The sequence below is a fragment of the Lycorma delicatula genome, chromosome 5 (assembly GCF_047948215.1).
Source record: "Lycorma delicatula isolate Av1 chromosome 5, ASM4794821v1, whole genome shotgun sequence".
NCBI lineage: Eukaryota > Metazoa > Arthropoda > Insecta > Hemiptera > Fulgoridae > Lycorma > Lycorma delicatula.
In genome coordinates this window covers 16,421,475-16,433,405 of record NC_134459.1, presented here as the reverse complement: position 1 = coordinate 16,433,405, position 11,931 = coordinate 16,421,475, and the positions used below count along the sequence as shown (strand labels likewise).

At 28.5% G+C, this 11,931-nt stretch overlaps 1 protein-coding gene across 1 annotated transcript; it reads left to right on the top strand.

The window, feature by feature from the left end:
* The first annotated feature begins 2,228 nt into the window (after positions 1-2,228).
* On the top strand, positions 2,229-11,537 carry LOC142325833 (dual specificity protein phosphatase 23-like). The gene is made up of 2 exons (XM_075367856.1): positions 2,229-2,671; positions 11,268-11,537. The coding sequence occupies exons 1-2, from the start codon at positions 2,366-2,368 to the stop codon at positions 11,466-11,468; spliced, it is 507 nt and encodes a 168-aa protein (XP_075223971.1). The 5' UTR covers positions 2,229-2,365; the 3' UTR covers positions 11,469-11,537.
* The last annotated feature ends 394 nt before the right edge of the window (positions 11,538-11,931 follow it).

Here is an 11,931-nt window from a genome sequence, read left to right as displayed (position 1 = left end):
GAATGTTTTTAATGTGCTACTTTTAAGTGGCAATGGCCCTTTACACCCTTCTCATTTTTTATTTCTTTGGGGGTTCTAATATTCCTCGACAAGTCCTTTTTGGATGATCTGTCATGAAAAGACTAGTTTTTAGACTATCTCACTAATGTTTTTATAAGGGAAGGAATGAGATTTGTCTTTTCCTTTTTTTTTTTGATGTGGAAAAAGACTAATGACCCCACACGTCATTGCCCCTAAAACTTAAAAAAAAGTAATAATAATGCACTGAGGTAGAAAATTCCCACGTCCGGAATACCACCTACGTTTCACGTCCAGGGCGGCAACTGTTGTACATACGTACAACATACATAGCTGGCTAACAATGCTCCGAGTCTTTTCCTCGGAAATGAGATCATTTTTGACCTGTCTTCCACCTTCAGGTGACCATTTGGATTGGATTGTTTCGGCTACCTGCAGATCATGTACTTTGAAAATTGATTTACACCATATTTAAAGCTGTCGGTGTGGCGGCCAAGGTCGATATTATTGCAGATGAAACGGAGACCCTTCCGTCACCCAAATCCCCCCCCCCCCCATGATGGAAAGCGTGTAGCCAAGGTGCCCATGTATTTCAGTACATGGAAGCCCTGAACGCTTTGGTGAGTAGGGACCTGGATTTAGTGCAGAAATTGCGTATCCACTCTCTGACAGAAGAGATAACGGTTCCACCGGAGTACCAGGTCAGACCTCCAAGTAGTAGTCCTGGAGTGGGGGTATACCCCGGCAGCTAGCCTTGAAGAGATCAAATGTCATGCAGAATGTTGAAAAAATCAACGTGGCAGAGGGCTCAAGTATACACCCTCGTTTAGAAAAAGCCGATTCGCCAGAAGCGAAGAGGAAACGTAGCAAAGATACAGACTTAAAAAAGGACTGAGGAGTCTACAAGCTTTATTAAGCAACAATGCGCTCGGACCAAGGAATCTAGTAGTTACGAGAGAGAATGGAAACTTCCAGAAAGTCAGCCCATTCTTAATTGCTTGAGAGGTTAAAAATTGTGCTGGTGGTCTGTCAAGAATATTTGCAAAGCTTTCAGTGTTTGTACATTGAAACTGTAATCGATAATCAAAGCCAAAAAGTTCAATATTTAAAGAAGATCGGTGAGTTCCCTGTGTCTGTTCAACCACATAGTACACTAACTAATCGACCGAAGAAGAAATAGTGGAGGAAATGTCAACAAGGAATGATTCAATGCCGCAGGTTAACCAAGAGGAGAAATGGTGAGGTTCTCCCTTCTGCGTCGCACGTTTTAACCTTTAACAGACCTAATCTGCCTGAGAAAGTACGAGCTGGTATGTATCATCCAGATGTACGCGCATTCATTCCGCAACCTATGCGATATTTTAAGTGCCAACATTTTGGACACACTGCGGTCAGATGTGAAAGGCAAGAGGTCTGCGTGTGTGGAATCTGATGAATCCGTGTAAATATCCTTCAGTTTGTATCAACTCAAAGGACATCACAACTGCCGTTCAAGAAACTATCTGGCATACAAGTTGGAAGCGGCGATTCAGGAAGTTAAAACGCTGCAAAAAATAAATTACCCTGAAGCGAGGAAAATTGTTAGCAGTCGAACACCTCAACCGATCAATTCGTCATCCAAAGTTAACGCGAAGCAGTTGTTTTCTGCTCTTGCGCCAATCTTGCTACTCTGATAGAGAAAAAAAAAAAAAAAAAAAAAATTATTAATACTAAGATGGAATCTATTCAATCTCAGAACACGTCTGACATTGCAGGTACAAGTAACAACAGAGAAATCATAGGTGGAGGTCGTAAGAAGAATGGAGAAAATATGTAAAAAAAAGGATTACTGAAAGAAAAACCAAGGCGATAAAAAATGTGACGTGTTTACTAATCAAGATTTTGATTTTGTAATATTTGTTATTATCGAAAAACATTTAATAGTCTTTACAATAGTAAATGATTTGCTATTAAAATGATTTGCTATTTTTATTTTTATTCTTAATTTAATTTAGTCATATAAAACAATACTGCATTAAAAATGTAGTAAATGAGAAAAATATAATAAAGTAATTATACATTCACACTTACTGTGATTATTTATGGGGTACATTGTCTACATTTATATTTTCGTTTAAAAAAGATAGTTTGTTATAATGATAAATTATTCCGTACTATGATGGAAAGGTTCCAAAAAGCGAGTAGGATATTGTTCTCAGTAACACAGTGTTATTTACGTTTGGCATGATAACTAGAATGGCGAGGAATTTAAACTTAAAAGTGTGTCAGAACTTGGCATAGCCAGAAGTCCGTTGCGATCTATTTAAAAATTTAGTTAGCGGTGAGTTTTTTAGTTAATTAAAACGGAATGAGTGAAATAGTGTTAAATCAAGATGTAGATGACGGAGATGTTTATCCACCGTGGAATTTCTCATGGATTGAACACGGTAAATTGGCCGCTATGGCGTGTCCACAAAAAGGAGCAAATCTAAAATTCTTAGTCGAGCAAGGTATTTCTCATCTTGTTACGTTGTCATACGAAAAACGGCCTCCATATCATCTGTGTAATCAACTTAAGTATACGGATATTTTTATAAAAGAATTTGAAGCTCCTACGATTAAACAAATAATTGCTTTTATAGATATATGTCAACGTTGTTGTATTACAAATGAGGTAACTCGTCAAGAATTTTTAATCTTATTTTAATGTTTATTTAATTGTAAGAAATTATTAATCAGTAATATTTATTTACTGATAATTTAGCGCTAACACTTTTACTGTTGTAACACGGTATTCAACTCGAAAATTACGAACATCACGTTTATCCAAGCTTCTTGTCAGTTATCTATAAACGTTTTTGTTTTTATGTCCTGTTACAGTACAGTACAGGAGTATTGTATCTATTGAATCGAATAGAATATAAACTAAGTTTTTTATATGTAATTTAATAAAACAAAAAATAGCAACAAAGTAATCTCTTTAAAGAAAAAACCGCTGCAACGATATTCAAGATGTATCGTACACTAAAGTAAACAAAAATATAATTACATCGTAAGGTGCTTGAAAAAAAAACACTGATTTGTCTACAGTTTAAAATAATTATCAGTTTAACATTATCAGAAATTATAATTACTTTTCGAAACAAACCATGAGCAGGTTTTAATATATTATTAAATTATGTTGAGTGCAAAATTTTCACTAAACTCATTATTTTGATAGTAAAAAATATTTTTACCAAGAGAAATGGTGGGGGATTCATGAATTTCCTTTAATAAACTTATTGCTTATTATAGGGAGCTATTTTTTAATTAGTTTTTGAGGTTATATTAAAATAATGGTTTTTTTTTGGGGATACCATTTTTATAGAATTGAGAAATTTATACATGTTTGGAACGAAAAATTTGGGTCAGGCTAAAAAATTATTGCTTCAGATCCAAGAGGACCTCACTTGATAATGAGCGGATTTGAAACCTGTTAATTTTTTGGCAGAAACAGATATACATATGCGCACACACGCTCCCCCCCACACATACACACAAAATATAAAAGAATTTTATAAAACAAACATTGGGAATTTAAAAAAAAAAATGTTGATGCCACATCAGTTTATCACAATGCTGTTTTTTTTTCTACTATTCATAGTAAGAAAATAAAAACATTATTTCTGTTCTGAGGCAATTTATTATTATTATTATTATTGTTATTATTATTTTTTTTTCTAGTTTAATTTGGTTGTATAAAAAAAAATAAACTAATAAAAAAATAATTACTGGATTGGATGAACAAATAAAAGTGTTCTTAAACAGTTAAAAGCTATGTCCTTTATTAATGTCAGGATTTAAGAAATCCTTGAGGATTTAAGAAAAATAACAATTTAAAAATACAAAATTGTATTTTGTAATAAGAAACCAAACCAAAGTTTGTTGAAAAGCATCTTTAATAACATACTTCAAAATGTTTCTGATCCTAATTGGGACCATCTTTGATTGGATTTTTTATCAATGTCTAGAATGTGAATATATGAGATATCAATAGATAAAAAAGTTAAATAAAGAAAACCACCACATCAGCTGTGTCAGGTTGATAGTAGTAGCACCAGACACCGAACATAACTGCAAAGATAACACAAATATTTTGAAGTATTTCATTAAAAAAAAGTCATTAAAAAGACTGATTTGGTTTGTCTACAAAAGTTATAATGTAAACTTAAGATGTTATAATGTATGCTTAAATTTTGTGATCCGCTGATTATCATCTGCAAAAGCATAGCAAGGAACCTAACGTTTAAAAATACTTTGTACAGTTGCCGTACATTTGTATGGCAACTGTATGACATTACGCTGTAAGAAAAGTATTATTTTTCTTACAGTGTAATTATATAAATGATCATCTAACTGAATAAACTGTAAGAAATTTATTCACTTATAAAAAAGTGGTTATAAAATCTTATGTCTACGTTTAATAGCTATCCATAAATGATCGCACAACATATTTTCAATTTATTAAAAAAAATTGCATAAGTTTAAACATTTTTAGGGTATTGATATACATGTATATCGGTGTATATGCACATATATGTACATGTCTTTGTTTTTACATGAGGAAAACATTAAATTTTTCAAAGAAACATTGTGTGTTGTATATTAAGTTACATAATTATTAGCTTCATCATTCTAGTTGTGTTATTGTGTATTCCTTGCTTTGTTTTTGGTAAATATGGTGAAATATCCTTTTGTAGGTATAGATCTTTGGAAAAAGTGAATGATGTAAATGGTAGTACAGGCATTCTAATACTGGACAAGAAATGATTGTGAAGGCTGAGGCACATATAAATAAGTGAATCTTATTACCCTAAAATTACCCTTGACCTATTGGTATTCAATTATGATGTAGCGGTTGGACAATGTCTTAATTTAAAATGATGACTGTGATAAATTTGATGATGAAGACACAATAGCAGATTGAATTAGTTAAATATTGTAAACCAAATGATATTTACAATTTTTTGGTTATAGTTTCACACCCAAATTTGATTTTTTTTTTAATATTATATGATTATGATGACAGTGCACCCAAATTAACTAGAATTGTTTTATCTAATAATATGAAATCATTTTTTGGAATTATTTAGATAAATAGCTACAGGAAGACAATACAGGACAGAAAGGATTTAAAATATGGCATGGCATAAATAACTTAATCTATTATCTATATGGATAATATGAAGTATTTATTTTATAATTATTGATTTGCATGATGATACCTGCTAGTAGTTATTCAATGCCAAAGTTGATTGTTTTATTGTGTAATTTAAATTAATTGAATAATTTACATAAAGCAGTAAAATATGTGTTGATTCAATTTAAAAAAAAACATTATTTTTTTTTTAAAGAAAAACAATATTTTGAAATAAAAACAAAATTTATAATTTATTTAAAAATATATAATATGAAGGCTTAAGTCAAAACATGAATAGTTACAGGGTTGAATTTTCCAATTTCTTTTTTACATCACTATTTTGAAATCTAAAATGTATAAAATGTAACTCTCATTTTTTAAAATGTATAAAATGTAACTCTCATTTTTTTTTTCAATAATGCAATTTTTTTGCATAACCTTTTTTATCTATTTTTTTTACTTAATTTAAATTTTATTATTTAAAAATTTTAGAGAAAATGGCATTTTCTTTTATAATAATTGTACATAATAGAATGAAAAATTATTTTATTTGTCACTACATGTAAAATTAAATGATTTGTCTGTCATATCCACTAAATTCCTTGTATGAAAATTATTTATTTTTCATCTAATTAAATATCATGTCATTGTGTAACAAATAAATAATTGGGGGTCACTGGTGCCAGAATACTGTTCTGGTACTGCTGTATGGAAAAAATAAAAAATTATCCTTACACATAAAATTTGTTTTAACTTAAAGACAAGCATTGGCATACATTTTATTTCTACGTAAAAAAAATATAACCTAAATTATAATAATCATTCTTGCAGCCTGCTATAATACAAAATCTAGTAGTACAATACTAGTAGTGCAAAATTTACAAGGGCATACATGTAAATAATTAATTATGTGCAGATCCTTTGTAAACAATTAATACTGATTTTATCTATATAAAGACCTTTTCCATTTTCTACTCAATTTCATAACACTAATATGCAAAAATGTTTAATATCTACTAAATTATCAAAGGTACAGTTGTAAAATGTAAATACACTTTAGTGAATCTATTTGGAACCAAATGTCTAATGAAATTTTTTTTCTTACTAATATATTTTTAGTTAAATTACTTTGATGGTTTAATTTCATGAAACAACTGTATTATAGCAGGCTGCAAGAATAAAAATCTCAGCAATTTTACTTTTTAATTTTACAGTAAATTATGTTAAAATTGATTAAATTAGAATGACATAATGATTTTTTCTATACTACTTCAACTCAAGGATCTATAATTTCACAACTAATGGTAAGAAACATTTACATACAACAAACAGAATGTTCCAAAGAGGTCACTTCATAGTTGAAGATGTGTTGATTTGTAGAATAATAGTTGAAGAGTTCATTTAATTATTAAAAATCTGAATTATTAAAAAAATTATTAAGAATGGCTGCTTAAGCAGTTGATCAGTATTACAGATTAAAGAGATTTAACCTAACAGGTAAAAATTATTACTAAGCATACTGATGAGGTTTTATTTAAATAGTGTATAACTTTGAAATGTTGTGAAGTTGCCAAAGATTAAAGTTCAACAATGATTCAGGTTATTATTATTTTTTCAAAGTTAGGTATCAATGTAAAGGTGTAATTCTGTTGAATGATAACTCTCATGCAAATGGTGGTCAACTAATAAAGCAAATGGTACTGGAAATTGGGGTTAGAAGATGTTTCTGTACTCAATCTATTGTTGGGATTTGTCACCATTCCATTTTAAACTATGGTGTAATAAAAAAAATTCTGCCAGGGAAACATTTCCTGATATTAAATCATTTAAATGATATTTACATTTAAATGATATTAAATGTAAATTAAGTGCTACTTTGGATTTAATATCAAGACAAGAAAATCCTTGCCAAGTCCAAGCTTAATAATTAAAAAACAAATTAATGATTTCAAAGAAAATTTAAACTGAGAAATAATTTAATTTTTCAATAATTTTTTTGTGAAATATACAATAACCATGATAATAATTACTGTCTCAATCACTGATTAAAATTGTTTGTAACTTAAATATTTATTAAAATCTGTGATCATGCCCGTGTGTTTATATATATATATATATATACATATTAATTATAGCTTCTTCCATTTTATTTTGTAAAAATTTTACAAATTTTTGTTCAGTCAAGAAAATGAAAAAGTATTGCAATAACTATTAGTTGTTAGATTTACTAAATTATCATTTGTATTAAATTTATATGATTTTTTTTTGTACAAATCTGTAGAAATTATACCATCTTTATTTATTTCATTGTTTATTTGATTTATATTATAAATGTTATCTGTTTTATATATTGTATTTTTTTTTACTGTTTTTCATTTCTATCAAATCATGTATGAGTATTTTTTGTGATTTGTTTTTATTATTTCTTTTATATATATAAAAAGTGTTAATATTTAAAAAATCATATATATATAACTGAACATAATCTTACCCAAAATTTTTAATAAATTTAAATGCATATTGTATAATTTGATGTTTATACAATTCCTCTTGTAATAAGCATATTTTATCTCCTGGTTTATTCTGAAATTTTCTGCATATACCTTAGTTTTATTTATGATTTTATTATATTGAAACCCCTTAATGTTTATTTTTGCATATGTAGGTATTAGATTTTTTAAACACTTTTTACTGAATTTATTGAATTAATGACTCTACATAATTTTCTGTGTAAATTGTAAAACTTAAAGGACAACTTTGCCTGGTTGGCATTTATTAAAATTATTTATAGTCAATTTTTTTTTCTTCTGTAGATTGAATAACTATATATAATATAATAATATTCTTTCAACCTCCGCAAATAATATAATATAATATTTATATAAAATACTTCTACACAAATAAAATTATAAAAAATTTGATTGATGCATATAATAATAAAAAAATTATACCTGCTTATAAGCCTGGTAACCATATAATAAAACATTTGAAATATTATAGCAATAAAAAAGATTCTTCTGGTATTTATAAAATAAAATGCAACAAATGTGAAAAGATATATGTTGCTAAAACGAATAGGTTCTTTAAAGGTAGAATTAATAAACATTTTAGATCATTTTAAAATAGAAAAATAGGTTTCTCAAATGTAGCTGACCATTTAATAAATAATAATCATAATATATAATTTAACTAGTTTAGAAAATAATTTAGAAATAATCGTAAAAGTAAGTATTGAACATGAAAATGGAAATAAAAAATTATAAATTTTTGAAAAATTGTATATATATATATATATATATATATATATATATAAATGTAAATTCAGCCCTATAAATCTGTAAACAGAATTTGATGGGGATATTCTTATTAAAATTATTTAAGTTGGTGTACAATGATAAGATATTGGTAAATTAATAGTTATTGCAGTACTTTTTCATTTTCTTGACTGAACAAATATTTGTTCTGAAATTTTTTAAATGTTTTAAATTTTATTAACAATTTTTACAAAATATATGTAAAAAGCTAAAATTAATGTGTAAATGTAAACAAAGGAGAATTTATTAAAATAAAAAATATCACTGATGATGAACTTGGACTGAAAACGTTTTTATGAACATAAAAAAGTAAAGGTAAGAGTGTTCTCTAATTCTGTACTTTGCGGAGGCTGAAAAAATATTATATACAGTTATGCAACATACAGAGGAAAAAATTGCATATAAAAAATTTAATCTAAATAAATTAATATTTATATGTTACACAATTTAGAAGGAAAACGAATACAAGTTTCTTGGTTTTTTGATTGTGACAAGGTTGGATCTTTTTTTTACATAAACCAGTTTTCTTCATTTTTCTTTCTATATAACATCACAGTATGCTTATCTTCATATGTACAATTTCATTTAGTTTATGGATTACCATTAAATTTAGAAATCTTATGTTATTCATAATTAAATTAAATTGTTTGATTATTTACTTATTGTTTAGAATGTACAGAGTGGCTGTAATGTCCCTTTCCATTTAAAGAAATTAACATGAATTGTTTATATGAATTAGTTTATTTAATTTTTTTTACCCATAAAAATTACTTTAAATTACAGCTGTACATGCTCCTCCATTGTATCCACACAGTTTTATTAGCTGTCAAGTGTGTTTAAACATTAGTTTCCATATTGAAGGATTAGTCATAAAAACAGCCTCTAACAGCAGTTTTTAACTTATCAATATAAGTTAATTGTGAAATGGGAGATGTTTTCTTTGATTATGAACCAAATGGAGTTATCATAGGTTGTTAAGTCTTTACCTTTCCATTTCCTTTTTCCTGTTTAGCCTCCGGTAACTACCGTTTAGATAATACTTCAGAGGATGAATGAGGATGATATGTACGAGTGTAAATGATGTGTAGTCTTGTACATTCTCAGTTCGACCATACCTGAGATGTGTGGTTAATTGAAACCCAACCACCAAAGAACACCGGTATCCACGATCTAGTATTCAAGTCCGTGTAAAAATAACCGTCTTTACTAGGACTTGAACGCTGGAACTCTCGACTTCCAAATCAGCTGATTTGGGAAGACGCGTTCACCACTAGACCAACCCTGTGGGTTAGGTTGTTAAGTCTGTACTCCTAAAAAGCCACTGAATTTTGCAGCCCTACTGATTCACCGTTCTATAAAAAAGTAATTTTTGAAGGGCGTGTTCATTTAAAAAGGCCCTTATTGACTGAGTTTAATAAGCTGGAGCTCCATCTTGCTATAAAGTGGCAGTTAATTCCATTCTAATTGATTAAAGCTGAGGAATAAAATAATTTTCAAACATGTTAAGGTATGAAATACTGTTACCATTTCCTTAAAAAAAATATGGTAGTATCAGATGCAATTTAGATTTCACTGTCTCATTGAAACATGTGGTGGGTGGTCTGTGGTTTTTTCATGAAAGAGAAGATTATTTTTACACCAAAAATACTCTTTCTAAGTTCTATTATTCAGGTAAATGGCATGCTCATCAGAGAAGAAAACTGGTTTCCATGGTTGAACATTGGGAAAATGCCTTAAAAGATCTTCACAACAAGTTTCCTTTAAAGCCATGTCATGATCAGAAAGCTTATTAACACGAACAAGTTTAAAAGGGTTAAACCCAAGATCGTTTTTCATTATTTTCTGAAGTGTTAGAAGGGCATGTTGAGCTCTAAAAATCTTTTCTTGGTTGACTTTAGAGAAGAATGTCAACAAGATTCCTCAAAAATATCAGAGCTATTTAATCGACTGGAAGTTCATGAGAATGTTTCACATTGAGAACTGATCCAGTGAGAAAGAAATCTTTTCTCCATTTTTGGAATGTTATTACACACAGGAATTTCCTTACCAAAATGCTGAATAAATCTGTCATTTATGTTTTCTTAGTTTTTTTATTTGTGTTTGTATACTAATGTATCCAGTTACTAGCAACAAATATCTTTCCAATTGAATAATCGCTTGGCCACTTTAATTTAAAATCAAATCAAAATTTTCATGAAACATGTGAAAATAACATCAACTTGTAACAAACTTATACTTATAGTAAATGAAAGCAGCTGATAATCTTTACAATCATCTGATGATGTACAGTGTTATGAACCTGTATGTTATATAATGGAAAGAGACTTTGTGGCCACTCTGTAGTTCATCTGGGAGATCTAATTACAATGAAAATAGATTAATACTAAAGTTGTGTAACCATGGCTGTGACAAATCTTTAATACTCACCTAGTGTACCAATGTATACTAGCTATACCTATGTTAGTGTACCTACCCTTTTCTGATATGATCTTTATAATATAATACTATGCACCATTCAGAATAAAAATAAAAAAATTATTTATTTTACACACAAACTGTGAGTTGAATTATACATTTTACCTGCCTGACTAATTGGTGTAAAATATATGAATTTTAGATTTTGTTCATTAACTATCCACATAAGGAAATCTTTAAAATCTTGTGGTTAGTATAAAATTAACACCAGAATAACAGATTACAAATATAAATAATACAAAAATAAGTTATTAATAAATAGTAAATGCAAAAGTAATAGATAATAATTTATTGTGTTACAGGCAGTGGGTGTGCATTGTCGTATGGGAAGAGGTAGGGCTGGTGTAATGGCAGCCTGTTATTTAGTGCGTTTTAAAGATTACACTCCTGAACGTGCTATCACAACAATACGTATAACAAGGCCAGGTTCAATTGAAACTTACGATCAAGAAAAAATTGTTCACAACTACTTTGATTGTGTACGAGGAACTATAACAAAATAATTTTGAAATTTTTTTTGTTATATTATTCATGTTAGTAAATAAATATTACTGCTTCAAACAACTAAAAAAGTTAATAATTATTAAAACTGTGAACATTTATACATAGTTTTTCTAAAAGTTAAAAAAAATGTGAAGATAACTTAAGTCAATCTTTTTTTTTTTTTTTATCTTTCTGATAAAGTGTCTTCAGTTTCCAGTTAAGGTTTTTTATACGATGAACAGTATTGCTCTGGTAGACCTGAGGGACAGGATATTCTCCATGGTTGGCCTCAGTGAGACATTTTTCTTACAGCCACTTTTATTTTAACATATTTTATTTTAGAGTGAGCTTTTCTGATAGTCAGTCAGCAGTAAATACAAAGATGTTCCTTTCCTTATTCTTTTGTGCAGAAGTGTTTCTTTATTCATTAATGAAAAAGAAATTTAAACTTTGGAACAAAAATAAAATTGTTTTAATGGACAT

Coding starts and splice junctions, on each gene's coding strand:
- LOC142325833 (XM_075367856.1), top strand. CDS start 2,366: ATGAGTGAAATAGTGTTAAATCAAGATGTAGATGACGGAGATGTTTAT. Junction 2,672..11,267: donor GTTGTTGTATTACAAATGAG/GTAACTCGTCAA, acceptor ATTGTGTTACAG/GCAGTGGGTGTGCATTGTCG.